The following is a 19,235-nucleotide window of genomic DNA, read 5'->3' on the forward strand; positions in this document are numbered from 1 at the left end:
TATATAGATCATTAGTTACCACTAGACTCTCTCTTCACAGGTATGTGTTTGCAGCTGACTGACATCCACCCAGAATTGAAAACTGAACGTGTTTAATTCCCCATAGTCTAAATTGCTGGTATGTGTTTGCAGCTGACTGACATCCACCTAGAATTGAATCATTGCTGTCTGCATTGCTTATGTCCATTTGATAATACTGGCATGTAATCTTTGCTTAACCCTCTGTAGCCCTGTCCACCTTACAATGTTTTATTATCTTCCTTGGCTTACCCAAATCATGGGCCATTAATTTTATTGTCCTCTTGCTGTTCTGTTTCTGAACTAAGAATTCTGCCCTGTTGAACAGCATACCTTATTGCCTCCTGATTAGTTAATTGAAAGCACCCACCCCCTATATCCAGCAGTATAAATGTAAGCTTCCTTTTGGGGGGAAGCATATGCAGGGGGCTCCTTGCATCTGGGGCTATTCTTCAAGTGGGGCTTTTCTATAAGTGGAAGCACTTCGGCCTCAGCACTTCTGCGATTGCACAAAGCAAAACAAATCTTTAGTTTGCTGTTTATGATACAGGTATAAATTTTTTTTTTTTTTTTTTTTGAAATTCACATTCCTCCCCTTCGAAAATGCACTCTCTACCACTCCTTCTGACAGTTGTGTCTTCTATCCTCAAACTTTCTTCCAGTCACCCCTCTGGTCCACCCTACACCCTCTATATATCACCCTCACTTCTGTCCTCTCCTTATTACTGCACTCACCAACTCATGCTAATTCTAAAGTCAAACGCCCAATGCTCCAAATCACTGGGGCAGGTCCACTCCTATAAATCGCATTCCCACATTACCTCCCTCACCCTCCTGCTTCTCCTATCCTCTGGTGATATCTCCCCAAACCCTGGGCCTCCTTCATCAAACCGTGCTCAACGCACCCATTACCCTACACGCTCTGGGTGCAGCCGCAATGCACACAATCTGGTTCCCATTTCTCTTCTTCCCATGACCAGACTCCCTTTCTCCTGCACCATTTTGAACGCTCGCTCCATCTGTAACAAACTCACGTCCCTCCACGATCTCTTTATCGCAAACTCATTTAATCTACTCGCCATTACTGAAACCTGGCTCCACGAATCCGACACTGCGTCTTCTGCTGCTCTATCCCACGGTGGTCTTCTTTGGACTCACTCCCCCAGACTCAGTGGACGCAAAGGAGGGGGTGTTGGAATCCTTTTAGCCCCACATAGCACCTTTCAGGTACTTCACCCACCTCCCTCTCTGTCACTCTCCTCATTTGAGGCGCATTGCGTTCGTCTCTTCTCCCCAGTTTCTCTAAGGATAGCTGTGATCTACCGCCCCCCCGGTCCAGTATCCTCCTTTCTTGATGACTTCTCTGCCTGGCTACCCTACTTTCTCTCTTCTGAAATCCCCACAATCATTCTTGGCGACTTCAACATTCCTACAAATGCTAACACTCCTGCAACTTCCAAACTTCTCAGGCCCCGTACACACGACAGAGGAACTCGACGTGCTTGGCACGTCGAGTTCCTCGTCGAGTTTTGGGATGAAGCCGCCGAGGAGCTCGGCCGGCCGGCTTCTCCCATAGAAGAACGAGGACAACGAGAAAATAGAGAACATGTTCTCTATTTTCTCGTCGAGTTCCTCGGCGGCTCCATCGAGCCAAAACTGTACAGACGACAGAGATTCTCGGCAGAATCCGGGTTTTGACCGAGTTTCTCGGTGAATTCTGCCGAGAATCTCTGTCGTGTGTACGAGGCCTCAGTCTAACCTCCTCTTTTGACCTGAAGCAATGGATACATGCTCCTACTCACTCTGAAGGCAATACCCTTGACCTTGTCTTTTCCCACCTATGCACTCCATGCAACCTCTCCATCGATCCTTACCCCCTCTCTGATCACCACCTTATTAATTTCACGCTCTCCCTCTCCTCCGTCTCCTCTCCCTCCAAATACCTAACAGTCACTCGTAGAAACCTTCAGCATATCAACCCTTCTCTTCTACACTCTGCAACTGACCACCTCTATGACAAAATTGCACCCCTGTCCTGCACTGACCTAGCTACTTCTGTCTACAACACTTCACTTCTAGCATCACTGGACATACTGGCCCCTCTCGCTACACGCAGAATAAGGCCCCGCCCCCTTCAACCCTGGCAAACTGATGATACTAGAAGTCTGAAAAAACACAACCGTGCTCTCGAGCGCCAGTGGCGCAAGACTAAGTCCCAGGAAGACTTCGTCCAGTATAAATCTGCCCTCCAAAAATACAATTCCAGCCTCCTCGCTGCCAAACAGACCTATTTCATCACCCTCATTAAAAACTTATCATCCCGTCCCCGTCAACTCTTCTCTACCTTCAACTCCCTCCTTCGTCCTCCATTGCCTCCACCCACTAACTCAATCAACGCCCAGGAGATTGCCAATCACTTCAAACAGAAGATTGATACAATTCGCAAGGAGATCTCTACTGTTCAGACATCCTCCACACCTCACACCTCATGCACACAGGTACAGTCACTACTTCTCTCGTTCAACCCCACCACTACAGAGGAGGTCGCTAAATTACTAACTAATGTCCATCTTACCACCTGCGCTCTAGATCCTGTTCCCTCACAAATGCTACGTTCACCCTCTTGCTCTATTCTACACTCTCTTACCCACATCTTCAATCTCTCCCTCTCTTCTGGCATCTTCCCTAACTCTTTGAAACATGCACTAGTCAGCCCCATACTTAAAAAGCCCTCACTGGACCCATCCAATCTAGACAACCTACGCCCCATCTCCTTGCTCCCCTTTTTATCCAAACTCCTTGAACGTCTAGTCTACAACCAACTGAGCATACACCTTGCCGACAATAACCTTCTTGATCCACTTCAGTCTGGATTTCGTCCACAACATTCCACTGAAACTGCTCTCCTAAAACTAACAAACGATATACTAACGGCCAAAACTAAAGGACACTATTCTGTGCTCCTACTCCTGGACCTCTCTGCCGCCTTCGACACTGTTGACCACCCACTCCTCCTCAAAAAACTCCACACCTTTGGTCTCTGTGACTTTACTCTTCGCTGGTTCTCTACCTACTTATCCAACCGCACCTTCAGCGTTACTTACAACTCTACTTCCTCCTCTCCTCTACCATTCTCTGTTGGGGTCCCCCAAGGTTCTGTTCTTGGACCCCTCCTATTTTCAATCTACACCTCCTCCCTGGGTCAGCTGATAGCCTCCCACGGCTTCCAATACCATCTTTACGCTGATGACACTCAAATCTATTTCTCTGCCCCTCAACTCACTCCTTAATTTTCCTCACGTATCACTAATTTACTATCAGATATATCACTTTGGATGTCACGTCACTTCCTCAAACTCAACCTATCCAAAACCGAACTTATCATTTTCCCTCCCCCACGTGCCTCTTCCCCTGATCTCTCTGTCAAAATTGATGGCACAACTATCAGCCCATCCCCACATGTCAAGGTCCTAGGAGTAGTCCTGGACTCTGAACTGTCCTTTAAGCCTCATGTTCAATCACTGTCCAAATCTTGCCGCCTCAACCTCCGCAACATCTCCAAAATACGCCCCTTTCTAACCAATGACGCCACTAAGCTCTTAATTCACTCCCTGGTCATCTCTCGCCTTGATTACTGCAATTCCCTTCTCATTGGCTTACCGCTGCATACTCTAACCCCCCTTCAATCCATCATGAATGCTGCAGCCAGACTTATCCACCTTACCAACCGCTCTGTCTCTGCTACTCCTCTATGTCAATCCCTCCACTGGCTTCCGCTTGCCCAACGAATTAAATTCAAAATACTAACTATGACCTTCAAAGCCATCCACAATTCTGCCCCCTGCTACATCACTGACCTAGTCTCCAAATACCAACCTAATCGCTCTCTTCGTTCTTCTCAAGACCTCCTGCTCTCTAGCTCTCTCATCACCTCCTCCCATGCTCGTCTACAGGACTTTTCCAGAGCCTCTCCAAGCCTATGGAACTCCTTACCCCAAACTATCCGTCTATCTCCTTCTCTTTTAGCTTTTCGAGGATCCCTGAAAACCCTCCTCTTCAGAGAAGCCTATCCTACCCACACCTAACAACTGTATTTTAACTTTGCCCACCTGATCACCCCCCACATCTACTACCCTCTGATCCACTTCACCCTCCCTTCTAGATTGTGAGCTCTAACGAGCAGGGCCCTCTGATCATTCCTGTATTAAATTGTATTGTAACTATAATGTCTTCCCTGATGTTGTAAAGCGCTGCGTAAACTGTTGGCGCTATATAAATCCTGTATAATAATAATAATAGAGGGATCACCAGCAGGAGGAAGGAGATCCTGATTCCTCTATATAGATCATTAGTTATCACGATAGATACCAGCAGGAGGAAGGAGATCCTGATTCCTCTATATAGATCATTAGTTATCACGATAGATACCAGCAGGAGGAAGGAGATCCCGATTCCTCTATATAGATCATTAGTTATCACGATAGATACCAGCAGGAGGAAGGAGATCCTGATTCCTCTATATAGATCATTAGTTATCACGATAGATACCAGCAGGAGGAAGGAGATCCCGATTCCTCTATATAGATCATTAGTTACCACTAGAGGGATCACCAGCAGGAGGAAGGAGGTCCTGATTCCTCTATATAGATCATTAGTTACCACTAGAGGGATCACCAGCAGGAGGAAGGAGATCCTGATTCCTCTATATAGATCATTAGTTACCACTAGAGGGATCACCAGCAGGAGGAAGGAGATCCCGATTCCTCTATATAGATCATTAGTTATCACGATAGATACCAGCAGGAGGAAGGAGATCCTGATTCCTCTATCATTAGTTACCACTAGAGGGATCACCAGCAGGAGGAAGGAGGTCCCGATTCCTCTATATAGATTCCTCTATATAGATCATTAGTTACCACTATAGGGATCACCAGCAGGAGGAAGGAGCTCCCGATTCCTCTATATAGATCATTAGTTATCACGATAGATACCAGCAGGAGGAAGGAGATCCCGATTCCTCTATATAGATCATTAGTTACCACTAGAGGGATCACCAGCAGGAGGAAGGAGGTCCTGATTCCTCTATATAGATCATTAGTTATCACTAGAGGGATCACCAGCAGGAGGAAGGAGATCCTGATTCCTCTATATAGATCATTAGTTACCACTAGAGGGATCACCAGCAGGAGGAAGGAGATCCCGATTCCTCTATATAGATCATTAGTTATCACGATAGATACCAGCAGGAGGAAGGAGATCCTGATTCCTCTATCATTAGTTACCACTAGAGGGATCACCAGCAGGAGGAAGGAGGTCCCGATTCCTCTATATAGATTCCTCTATATAGATCATTAGTTACCACTATAGGGATCACCAGCAGGAGGAAGGAGTTCCCGATTCCTCTATATAGATCATTAGTTATCACGATAGATAACAGCAGGAGGAAGGAGGTCCTGATTCCTCTATTTAGATCTTTAGTTACTACTATAGGGGTCAAAAGAAGGAGGAAGGAGTTCCCGATTCATCTATATAGATCATTAGTTATCACCAGCAGGAGGAAGGAGGTCCCGATACCCTTATATGGCTCTTTAGTTACCACTATAGGGATCACCAGCAGGAGCAAGGAGGTCCCGATATCTCTATATAGATCTTTAGTTAGACTTCATTTAGAATATGGTGTCAAGCTCTGATGACCTCACTTAAAAAAGTCTAAGGGATAAAACATATTAAGATCCTGCTGTCTCTTTTGATATGTACAGTCTGGAGGAAAGAAAGTAAGGAGGAATAGGACGGAACCCTCCTGTGATGAGGTTCAGGAGGGCCGCATTTTCAGGAAGATGCCAAGACTGCACTGAGAATACGGGGACATGACTTCAATCTAGCGGGAGGAGAACTGAAGGACTAACTTTAGAGAGAGTATTATTTTTACTAAAAGAGTAGTTGAAGTTTGAAGCAAACTCACAGCAGAGGTAGCGAGTCAGCCAACAGTAAGTAAATAAAAAAAAAAAAAAAAATAATATATATATAATCTATATTAATTTATATATATATTTATTATATATATATTCTCTATAATATTATAATATATATATTATAATATATATAAAGAAGTAAATGGCAGAAAAAGTGGTGCATTAAGTCTGTCCAAACCAGAACTAATATATATATATATATATATATATATATATATATATATATATATATATATATATATATATATATATATATATATATATATATATATATATATATATATATATATATATATATATAGTTCTGGTTTGGACAGACTTAATGCACCACTTTTTCTGCCATTTACTTCTTTATGTTTCACATTCAGTTATTGAGACAAAGTGACACACAGCATATTGAATTTCTCAAAACGATAAAACAAAAAGAAAAATCACTTACTATTGTTACTGTTAAACTGAAAAGTCCTAACAGAAATAGCAACACGTAATTATATGAATTTCTGCCCTTGAAACATTCATATCTGCAACAAAAAAAGTGTCATTAACGTCGACTTCTTAAAAATTACACTTGACATCAACAGAGCAAATCAGCATTGTCAAATAAATTCTATGAAGTAAAAGGACCTCCTTGTTATGAAAATGAAAGCTATTGCGCCAGACAGCAAAACATTTTTTACCTTAGGGCCCTTTCACACGCCCTTTCACACTCCGTTTACGGACTTGTAATGTATCCCTATGGGATTGCAGACATTAGCGGATGATGCATCCGCTAACGTCCGCAACCATCCGCGTCCGCAAAGAACCGCTTTTGCGGACGGAAGAAAACCCTTTTTTTTTCCTTCCGTCCGGCGGAACGGATCGGATGAATACGGACACGGTCCGTATTCATCCGATTCCCCATAGGGCAGAGCGGAGGAGAGACAGGGCGGTCTCTGCACTGTGTGCGGGGACCGCCCTGTCCGCCGACAGCTCAGCGGGGATTAACGGAGGAATCCCCGCTGAGCCAAACGGGCTAACCGAGCGGATCAATACGGATCCGCTCCGTGTGAAAGAGCCCATAATGTATTTCCTGCATTATGGCATTAAAAAAAAAAAAAAAAAAAAAAAAGCCCCAACACCACCACATCCCTAAACACTTAATTTTTATTTATTTTCTTTAATCACTTTTTTTATTTATTTATTGTTTATTATATTATTTTATTGTGAGAATGCAATTACCAAGAACAATGGCTGCAACATTTGACCAATTAGGCCCCAGATCCCTCCTCTGCCCCTAAAAACTTTTTTCAAAGCACTAATGCCACGTACACACGACCGTTTTTCGGGTTGTAAAAAATGACGTTTTTAAGGGACTAGAAAAAACTACGTTTTTTTTCAACCTGATCATTAAAACGGATGTACAACGGCACTATAAAGGGGAAGTTCCTTTCGGATGGCGCCACCCTCTGGGCTGCTTTAGCTGATTCCGTGTTAGTAAAAGACGATTTGCGCTTTTCAGTCTGTTACAGCGTGATGAATGTGCTTACTCCATTCCGTTTTACCAGAACGAGCGCTCCCGTCTCATAAGTTGCTTCTGAGCATGCGCAGGTTTTTTCACGTCGTTAAAGCCCACACACGATCATTTTTTACGTAAAAACGTTGTGAAAAATTAGAACATGTTCAAAAATTTTAATGCCCATTTTTTACATCGTGAAAAATGCTCTGGAGCCCACACACGATCGTTTTGACATAAAAAAAACGTAATTTTTTACAACCAGAAAAACGGTAGTGTGTACGCGGCATAAGGGTTTGTATACGACTGCGAAACTGGAAGCGATTAAATGCTCATAGCTTCCCGTTTCCTATACCATAGAGATGATCGGAGCCGCTCCGGTCTCCAAATAGCTCTATGGTCAGAAACTCTGGCAGAACACTCAGGTCTCCTCCCGCTGCTTGTAAAAGCAATCCAGGGGCTAATTAGCCACTAGGATTTCTTTTACAAGAAAGTCGAGCACTGGCTGAAAAAAAACAAACACACCAGGTGATGTCTGCATTATTCCTCCCACTGACATCAATGACGGGGGGCACTAATCCTGCCACCGACACCAATGATGGGGCACTAATCCTGCCACCGACACCAATGATGGGGCACTAATCCTGCCACCGACACCAATGATGGGGCACTAATCCTGCCACCGACACCAATGATGGGGCACTAATCCTGCCACCGACACCAATGATGGGGCACTAATCCTGCCACCGACACCAATGATGGGACACAATTCCCGCCACTGACGGGGCATAATCCCTCCCACTGACACCGACAGGGCACTATTCCTCCCACTGACACCGACGGGACACTATTCCTACCACTGACACCGATGGAGCACTATTCCTCCCACTGACACCAACGGGGCACTATTCCTCCCACTGACACCAACGGGGCACTATTCCTCCCACTGACACCAACGGGGCACTATTCCTCCCACTGACACCAACGGGGCACTATTCCTCCCACTGACACCAACGGGGCACTATTCCTCCCACTGACACCAACGGGGCACTATTCCTCCCACTGACACCAACAGGGCACTATTCCTCCCACTGACACCAACAGGGCACTATTCCTCCCACTGACACCGACGGGGCACTTTTCCTCCCACTGACACCGACGGGGCACTATTCCTCCCACTGACACCGACGGGGCACTATTCCTACCACTGACACAGACGGGGCATTATTTCTTCTCCTAATAACAAAGATGAGGCATGATTTACACCCACTGGGCACAGTCCGGCCCCCTAAAGTCTGATAGACAGTAAACTGCCCCTTTGTGTAGGAAAATTTGGAGACCCCCGATATAGAGCATATTCATGGTTTTATAAACTAACAAACCTAAAAGTGGCCACTAGATGGCAGTGCAGGAGCATATCTAGCAGTTGATCATTCCAACATGATCCATTAGCGGAGACTTCTCACATGTGGAGTGCCGGTTATCTTCAGGCCTCATTCACATCTGGACTTCAGAGGTGCCGTGTGTGCGTTTCAAAATCTGCCCAGTATGTCCTACCAACACATTTTGCACTATGCGGCTGAAAATGTGGCCATTTTCCATATATGCATTATAGAAAGTGTCAAGGCAAGAAGTGATATTTCAGTGTGGAATAAAACTAACAAACTGAAAAAGCGGTATACTGCAGCCAATACATAAGAACGATTGGGCCACCTTGAGATCCTTGAGGAGCGCCACCGGGGGACCCCAGAAAAGGAGGATCAGGGCCGCTCTGTGCAAAACCCTTTGCACAGAGCAGGCAAGTATGACATTTTACAATCACTAAATATTTGCATGGGGAAATTAGTCCAGGTTTAATTTTTTTTCCATGCAGCGGTATGGCTAGCTTTACTGTAGTTAAGTATGCCAACCTGACTGTGCCATCTGGCATGGATGTCTGAATCACAAGACTGGACGATCGGAAATACATTTTTTTTTTCTCTTGTGCAACAGTTTATAAATCTGTATTGTTTGTATATTTAGCCATCTGTCTGGAGCTCAGCTTTAAAGAACAAAAAAAGGAAAAAAAGTTACTTACAGGCAGTAGACAAAGACACTACAGCTGTATAGCATGGGCAATTCATCCAGCAGCTAAAAAGAAGGAAAAAAGAAACAAACACAACCATTGTTACACAATAGGATCCTCCTAGACATGCATGCTCCCTGCCGGGGACCTGTGGGCTAACCCTAGGGACTATGCTTAACCGAAAGTCACCAGTCAGGATGGGTATATGCGAGTTTCTATTGGCACATTTTTGAAGCTGCACACTGGAGGGCCGTCATCCCTATCCTATGCATGAAGGTAAACACCCTCCCCCCCCCCCCCCCCCCAATATTTACCTGATCCAGCAATGTGCACGACTATCACAGCTCTCCCAGGTATCTTCCTCCTCATTGGCTGAGACAGCAGTGCTAGCCATTGGCTCTCGCTATTGTCAATCACAGCCAGCGAGCCAATGAGGAGATAGCAGGGGTGGGGCCAAGCTGCACTGCATGTGTGAATGGACACAGCAGTGATTGCTCGCTCTGGGGCACAAGGCAGAAGGGAGGGGCCAGGAGCACTGAAAAGGGAACCCAAGAAGAGGAGGATCAGGGTTCTGCAAAACCACTACACAAAGCTGGCAAGTAAAACATGTTTTTTTATTTTTAAACAAGAAAAAAAAAAAAAAATCTGCCTTTAACTACTTGCTGACCAGCCGCCTAAGTTATACGGCGGCAGGTTGGCTCGGCTGCGCGAGATCACGTAGCTATACGTAATCTCGCCATGCAGCCAATAGGGGCGCGTGCGCTGTAAACACACAGCTCCCGGTCCTGTCAGGGGGAGAAATGCTGATCTTCTGTTCATACAATGTATGAATAGCGATCAGTCATTTCCCCTAGTGAGGTCACCCCCCCTACAGTTAGAACACACCCAGGGAACATGCTTAACTCCTTCCCCGCCCCCTAGTGTTAACCCCTTCCCTGCCAGTGGCATTTTTATAGTAATCAGTGCATATTTATAGCACTGATCGTTATAAAAATGCCAATGGTCCCAAAAATGTGTCAAAAGTGTCCGCCATAAGGTCGCAGTACCGATATAAAAAAAAAAAATCGCTGATCGCCGCCATTAATGGTAAAAAATAAATAAAAAAAATATTGATAAAAATACTCCCTATTTTGTAGACGCTATAACTTTTGCGCAAACCAATCAATAAACGCTTTATGCGATTTTTTTTACGAAAAATATGTAGAAGAATACGTATCAGCCTAAACTGAGGAAAAATATATATTTTTTATATTTTTATTACAGCAAAAAGTAAAAAATATTCATTTTTTTTCATAATTAGCGCTCTATTTTTGTTTATAGCGCAAAAAATTAAAACCGCAAAGGTGATCAAATATCAGCAAAAGAAAGCTCCATTTGTGGGAAAAAAAAGGACGCCAATTTTATTTGGGAGCCACGTCACACGACCGCGCAATTGTCAGTTAAAGCGACGCAGTGCCGAATCGCAAAAAGTGGCCCGGTCATTGACCAGCAAAATGGTCCGGGGCTGAAGTGGTTAATATCCTTTAACCGCTTAAGCACTGGACCATTTTGGTGGTTGAAGACCAGGCCACTTTTTGCGATTCGGCACTGCGTCGCTTTAATGGACAATTGCGCAGGCGTGCGACGTGGCTCCCAAACAAAATTTGCGTCCTTTTTTTCCCACAAATGGAGCTTAATTTTGGGGGCATTTGATCACCTCTGCGGTTTTTATTTTTTCGCGATACAAACAAAAAAAAAAAAAGCGAAAATTTAGAATAAAATTCAATATATTTTACTTTTTGCTGTAATAAATATCCCCCAAAAATATATATATAAAAAAAACTTTTTTCTCCACAGTTTAGGCCGATACGTATTCTTCTACATATTTTTCGTAAAAAAAAATCAAAACAAATAAATCGCAATAAGCGTTTATTGATTGGTTTGCACAAAAGTTATAGCGTCTACAAAATAGGGGACTGGCCGGCTTCTGTTGAAGGGGCATGACCGAAAAAGGTCTGCCGATCAGCGCTCTAATCTGGCAGGGGAGTGACCACCCCCCTGTCAGAAAACAATAGTTCAGTGGGGGGAGATCGCTGTACTAACATTTCATAGTTAGTACATAATGTGTTTTCGTTCAACCCAGCAGGCTTGCTAAAAAAATTGTAAGGCAAATTTGTTTTGGTTAAAATAACAAACATGCTTACCTGCTCTGTGTAATGATTTTGCACAGAGCAGCCCCAATCCTCCTCTTCTCGGGTCCCACTTTGATGCTCCTGGCCCCTCCCTTCTGTTGAGTGCCCTCACAGCAAGCAGCTTGCTATGGGGGCACCCGAGCCGAGCCACAGCTCCCCGTGTCCATGCAAACACAGAGCCACGGCCTGGGCCTTCCCCCTTTCTCTCCTCATTGGCTGACTGGCTTTGATTCACAGTAGCAGGAGCCAATGGCGCTGTGGTGCTGTCTCAGCCAATGAGGAAAGAGAGTCCTGGGCAGCCGAGACATCCCTGCAACATCGCATAGAATGCATTAAGATAAAAAAAACCTTCTGCCTTTACAATCATATAAACTAATAGCGTGTATTAGGCTTTAGTCATCAGGGCTCTATAACTAAGCCCTGTGGGTGAGACGAAACGTGTTAGTAGTAGTGGCCTGGGAGGAGCCTAGACCGAGACCGCTTTCCATCCATACCTTGTACATGGGCAGTTAGGAGTGCGACATCTCTAAACTTAGTATTACACAGTGTGCTTGGATCAACACTACAGACACCGGTACCAAGATCTAGAGGATCACCGGAGCAAAAGAACACTTGAGCTCTAAGCAATTAAATGGGGTCACGAGAGAGCCCCGAAACCCTCCGGCATAGAAACCTTCACTATGACAGAAGGGAGCTAATCTTATTGGTTTCCTTTAAAAGTTACCTGCATTTCATATTGCAGTGTCATGTGGAAGAACCAGGATCCCAATCCCACAGCTGAAACAAAAGAAAATAAAGAGGGAATGGTTAGGGCATCCAGTAATGCAATGCTGGGAATACAGTGTCATGTCAAACAAATAAAGCCCGCGGCAGAGGAAAATTGTCGAAAAAAACAAATAAATAAATAAACAGGTAGTAAACTGCCGGCAATTTTTGATTTATTTTTTTCTAAACTGCAAGGCAAGGCAATGCATTGCATACTAGCAGATTATGTGAAACTTAACTTGGAACAAAGCCTTCAGAGTGCATGCGACTGTGGTGTCACCAGTGGCGGTGCATCTATAAAGGGCGCTGGAGCGCCGCCCCCTCTCTCCTGCACCGCTCGATTACCATAGTCTATGGTCGCTGCCGACACCCCCTATTCAGGTGTCCGGCCCCTTTTTCGGGCACAGGGCACCTGAAATACACCGGCGGGGGGTGTTTTTTTGGAAGCACCCGATTAGAACCATAGGCTCTAATAGGCACCCAAAAAGGTGAACATTGGCTGTTCACTCAGCTGTGTGTTCGCAAAGCGAAGGAATTTGCTTTGCCAACACTGAATCCGCTGTTGTAATATTAATATATATGTGTGTAGGTATGTATGGCACAATATATTGTATTGCATTACCATATTGACCAGGAATTCAGTTGAACTGTCCAAGCCAGCTGAATTCTAACATATCAAAGGGACAGCTGAAGACCCTTAGATGTGTTAATCTTATGCAAGACTACCTAGGTGTGTGTGTGAGGTATGGCCCGTTAACCTCAAAGGTTATATTGTTTACATACATTATGAAGTATTTATTATTAATGGTAATTAGACTTGAGGGGGTATTCATTCATGAGAAACATTTGGTTGGGGTTATTATCTGTCACTCTGAAAGTCAGGATGTAGATCAAAGACGGCCAATCAAATTGCTCAGCTATTCAGTGGATAGGGAATATAATTTTGGAGATCAATCTTGTCACAATGTATGAATATGGCACATGTCTAGAAGTGATCAGAATATTCTCTGTGTATTCTCTGGGTATGGCACAGGTCTAGAGCTGATCTAGTCAGATGGGACTTTGAATTACTCTGTTGGATTTGTATCATCTGTGGAATTTGGACTTTATTCTGTATTGGAAGTCAATTAAATGCACTCTCTGGAGAGCCTGGTGTGTTGCTGCGGAAGAACATAATTGATATTTAGGTATTAGTATGATGACTAAAAGTTATCTAACCGGACTCCAATATACATTATATCAGTACATCCGCCTCTCAGCCAATCAGGTTGCCGGGTCTGTCACCGGTCACCTGATTGGCTGAAATGTTGGGCGCTTGGATTGGACGCCTGAGAGAGGACAGAAAAAGACACGGAGGACGTGCAGGAGACCGCCGCAGGAGACATATAAGTGCAGGCAGCATTTGATGGGGCACAGTAGCGGCAATTGATGGGCACACTGGCAGCATTTAATGGGGCACAGTAGCGGCAATTGTTGGGCACACTGGCAGCATTTGATGGGGCACAGTAGTGGCAATTGATGGGCACACTGGCAGCATTTGATGGGGCACAGTAGCGGCAATTGATGGGCACACTGGCAGCATTTGATGGGGCACATTAGCTGCGTTTGATGGGTTTTTTTTTTCAGTTTGTTTGCGCCCCGGCAAAAATTTGGAGCACCAGCCGCCACTGGATATCACCAGCTGTATGTACAGTAAATATCTCCTAAACGGTGCAAGTTTAGGAGATATTTACAGTATCTATAGGTAAGCCTTATTATTGGCTTACGTATAGGTACAATTATTGCATTGAAGTTTACTCTGACTTGAAATTCTGTCTGGTTTTGTTAGTGTTCGTCTTCTCCCCGATTGGGCAAAGTGATTGCATCTGCACCACTCAACCCCCCTAGACACGTACAGTATGTATTAATCCTATTTCCGTATTGACCACAATCTACTCCTAAGGAAGTAGATTACTTTAGGGCCCTTTCACACGGGGCGGATCAGTAATGAACCGCCTCCGTGTGTCCGTAAGCTCAGCGGGGATCGCTCCGTATATCCCCGCTGAGCCGGCGGCTGACAGGGCGGTCCCCGCACACTGTGCAGGGACCGCCCTGTCTTTTCTCCGCTCTCCCCTATGGGGGATCGGATGAACAGCTTCTAACTTCATAGTGTTCAATTAACTGGTTGCCGACCAGCCGCCACAGTTTTTACGGCGGCAGGTCGGCTCTCCTGCGCGAGAGCCCGTAGCTCTACGTCGGCAGGCGAAGCAGCCATGCTCCTGACTCCCGTGTGCGTGCCCGGCAGTCGCGATCACCGCCGGGCACCCGCGATTTCTCGTTACAGAGCGGGGGACGGGAGCTGTGTGTGTAAACACACTGCTCCCGGTCCTGTCAGGGGAGAAATGCTGATCTTCTGTTCATACAATGTATGAACAGCGATCAGTAATTTCCTTTAGTCAGTCCACCCCCCCTACAGTTAGAACACACCCAGGGAACATACTTAACCCCTTCCCGGCACCCTAGTGTTAACCCCTTCCCCGCCCCCTAGTGTTAACCCCTTCCCTGCCAGTGGCATTTTTATAGTAATCAATGCTTTTTTATAGCACCGATCGCTATAAAAATACCAATGGTCCCAAAAATGTGTCAAAAGTGTCCGCCATAATGTCGCAGTACCGAAAAAAAAAAACGCTGATCGCCGCCATTACTAGTAAAAAATTAATAAAAATGCCATAAAACTACCCCCCATTTTGTAAACGCTATAACTTTTGCGCAAACCAATCAAACGCTTATTGCGATTTTTTTTTTACGGAAAATAGGTAGAAGAATACGTATCGGCCTAAACTGAGGAAAAAAAATAATTTTTTTTAGATATTTTTGGGGGATATTTATTATAGCAAAAATCCAAAAATATTTTTTTTTTCAAAATTATCGCTTTCTTTTTGTATATAGCGCAAAAACTAAAAACCGCAGAGGTGATCAAATACCACCAAAAGAAAGCTCTATTTGTGGGAAAAAAAGGACGCCAATTTTGTTTGGGAGCCACGTTGCATGACCGCGCAATTGTCAGTTAAAGCGACGCAGTGCCAAATCGCAAAAAGTGCTCTGGTCTTTGACCAGTAATATGGTCCGGGGGTTAATTGGCTAAGCTTTGACAATAAGGCCGGGTGCACACTGCGCCGACATGGAAGTCGGATAGCGTCAGATCTGACTTCAATGAACAGGAATCCGACCCTACCAAGCCCTTTTGAGTCCGATATGCATCTTGAGGAGGGAAGCCCACACCAATTTTTTCGGCGTCGGGGGTCCCCTTAAAATCCAGGCCGAAGGGACCGGTATGCTCTTGGGGGCAAACCCCATGTCAGTTTTTTTTTTCTTTCATTTTGGCGAGTGTTCCCCTTCAAGATCCTCAGCGCACAAGCCTCACCGCAAGTCAGATCCTGATGATCCGACTGATGATGCGACTTCAGATCAATGGGCTCTCATAGGGAACCATTGATTTTGAATAGAGGCAGAGAAATGCTGCTAAAAGCTAGCACGTGCATTAATGCCAATGCAAAGAGCTACTAAAAGCACGTTTTTACAGCCGCTTCTTCCTGGCACTGTTAGCGTCTTTGCAGCTAGTTGTCTAACACCCTGGGTGCATGAGGCCCAAGTGTTTTTTTTTTTTTTTTTTTAACCACCTGCAGACCACCCGCCGCAGTTATACTGCAACAAGGCGGCTCTATTGCATGAATCGCCATACCGGTAGGTGTATTAGGTACAGTGGGCAGATGCACGACGCTGATGCATGCGGCCTGCCATCCATGATCGCTCCCCAGAGGTGCAGAACGGGGATCTGCCCGTGTAAACAAAGCAGATCCCCGTTCTGTCAGGGGAGTACAGTGTGATCGTCATTTCCTAGCGATTAGGAACAGCGATCTCTCTGTACTCCCAGGACACATTTAACATTTGACCCCTTGATCGCACCCCAAGTGTTAACCCCTTTCATGCCAGTGTCATTTATTCAGTAATCAGTAGACAAAAGATATATCCCATGGGACTTTGTTGCAGCAACAGTTATAACACAATTAAATCGGTGTATAAAAAGTGAAAAGAAAAAAACACACACTTGTTGATCAGGTTAAAAAATTGGCTGGTCTAGACACTTCACGTCCTGATGTTACACCATTCCTACATTATACATATACTGCAGGGATACATGAAATTTAAATAAATTGCATATCCACCAAGTCAACCCAACACGGTTCAACTTATATAAAGTCTTCATCAGGGAATAAGGAAGTGGAACCCCATTGACAACGTCACGCATGACGAAACGCGTAATTGGGACACATCATTTACGTGTTGACACATTAGCGAGGTCTTTTAGCCTATCAGCTTTAAAATATCCCAGCTCATCAAGCATACAAGCCCATCACCTTTTACCATTATTTTCTTGTCCTATAACGGCTGTGCCTGGATCATCCTACCAGTTCCTTTCCTGATAAAGTTGGCTGCAGACCCAGAGCTCACTGCATATAGAATTTTATTAGAGATAACAAACCCAGCATCCTCTGGCTGAAAAGCTGGACGCAGGTCCAAAAGTAATGCCACCGCTACATTCCCTTTTTAGCAACTGGAAAACTCATATCTGCTCTCTTTTCTCAGAATGCATCTTTGTGTACAGTGCCTTGACAAAGTATTCACACCCCTTGAAATTTTCCACATTTTCTCATGTTACAATTAAAAACGTAAATGAATTTTAAATCAGGATTTTATGTGATAGACCAACACAAAGGGGTACATAATTGTGAAGTGGAAGGAATATGATTTTCAACATTTTTTTTTTACAAATAAATATGTGAAAAGTGTGGTGTGCATTTGTATTCAGCCCCCTTTACTCCGATACCCCCAAGGGCTCTTTCACATGGGCGGCCTGTTCAGGTCCACCTGCCAGTTTTTTATGCGGACCTGAACGGGCGCTCCTCTATGGAGCAGCGGATGTCAACGGTGACATGCCCGCTGACATCCGACCCGCTCCGATCCGTCAAAGTGTGACGGAGGAAAAACCTACCTTCAGAAGTGACCTAATTAGTAAATATAGTCCACCTGTATGTAATTTCATCTCAGTATAAATACAGCTGTTCTGTGAAGCCCTTGGAGGTTCATTAGAGAACCTTAGTAAACAAACAGCATCATGAAGGCCAAGGAACACATACCAGACAGGTCAGGGATAAAGTTGTGGAGAAGTTTAAAGCAGGTTTAGGTTATAAAAAAATATCCTAAGCTTTGAACATCTCACAGAGCTCTATTCAATCCATCATCTGAAAATGGAAAGAGTATGGCACAACTGCAAACTAGGGTTGTCCCGATACCGATACCAGTATCGGGACCGTAACCGAGTATTTGCGGGAGTACTTGTACTCCCGCAAATACCCCCGATGCCTAAATAGAATACTTGCCCCCCCCGCCGCTGTCGCCGTATATCGCAAATCCGCCGCTGCCGCGTTAATCACAGTGCGGCGAACATTACAGGCACCTTTAGTTTGAATAGCTGTTTTGCCCGCTGCGCCGTGTATAGACACTCCCCCTTGGACGGATCTGTCCAATCCCGAGCAAGGGGGAGTGTCCTTTACACGGCGTGGCAGGGAAAACAGCTATTCAAACGAAAGCTGCCTGTAATGTTCGCCGCACGGTGATTAACGCGGCGGCATCATCATTAGGTATGGGGGACATGGCTGCATATGTTTGGGGACATGGCTGGATATATGTGGGGGGACATGGCTGCATATATGGGGGACATGGCTGCATGTATGTGGGGGGACATGGCTGCATATATGTGGGGGGACATGGCTGCATATATGTGGGGGGACATGGCTGCATATATGTGGGGGGACATGGCTGCATATATGTGGGGGGACATGGCTGCATATATGTGGGGGGACATGGCTGCATATATGTGGGGGGACATGGCTGCATATATGTGGGGGGACATGGCTGCATATATGTGGGGGGGACATGGCTGCATATATGTGGGGGGACATGGCTGCATTTATGTGGGGGGACATGGCTGCATTTATGTGGGGGGACATGGCTGCATATGTGGGGGGACATGGCTGCATATGTGGGGGGACATGGCTGCATATGTGGGGGGGACATGGCTGCATATGTGGGGGGGACATGGCTGCATATGTGGGGGGGACATGGCTGCATTTGTGGGGGGGACATGGCTGCATTTGTGGGGGGGACATGGCTGCATTTGTGGGGGGGACATGGCTGCATTTGTGGGGGGACATGGCTGCATTTGTGGGGGGACATGGCTGCATTTGGGGACACATTTAAAAAAAAGTATCGGTATTCGGCGAGTACATAAAAAAAAGTATCGGTACTTGTACTCAGTCCTAAAAAAGTGGTATCGGGACAACCCTACTGCAAACCTACCAAGACATGGCCGTCCACCTAAACTGACAGGCCGGGCAAGGAGAGCATTCATCAGAGAAGCAGCCAAGAGGCCCATGGTAACTCTGGAGGAGCTGCAGAGAGCCACAGCTCAGGTGGGAGAATCTGTCCACAGGACAATGACCCTCAATATACAGCCAGAGCTACAATGGAATGGTTTGGATCAAAGCATATTCATGTGTTAGAATGGCCCAATCAAAGTCCAGACCTAAATCCAATTGAGAATCTGTGGCAAGACTTGAAAATTGCTGTTCACAGACGTTCTCCATCCAATCTGACAGAGCTTGAGATATTCTGCAAAGAAGAAGAATGGGCAAACATTTCCCTCTCTAGAT

The 19,235-nt window shown here is 45.2% G+C and overlaps 1 protein-coding gene across 1 annotated transcript in view; it reads right to left on the minus strand.

The window, feature by feature from the left end:
* Positions 1-19,235, minus strand: part of ACER3 (alkaline ceramidase 3) — a 107,293-nt gene that overhangs the window by 31,397 nt on the left and 56,661 nt on the right. The window contains exons 3-5 of the mRNA XM_040339993.1: positions 12,443-12,495; positions 9,560-9,612; positions 6,430-6,511 (exon numbers count right to left, since the gene is read on the minus strand). Of these exons, the coding sequence (XP_040195927.1) occupies positions 6,430-6,511; positions 9,560-9,612; positions 12,443-12,495 (188 nt within the window). The remainder of the gene's footprint in view (positions 1-6,429; positions 6,512-9,559; positions 9,613-12,442; positions 12,496-19,235) is intronic.

The sequence above is a fragment of the Rana temporaria genome, chromosome 2 (genome assembly GCF_905171775.1).
Source record: "Rana temporaria chromosome 2, aRanTem1.1, whole genome shotgun sequence".
Taxonomy (NCBI): domain Eukaryota; kingdom Metazoa; phylum Chordata; class Amphibia; order Anura; family Ranidae; genus Rana; species Rana temporaria.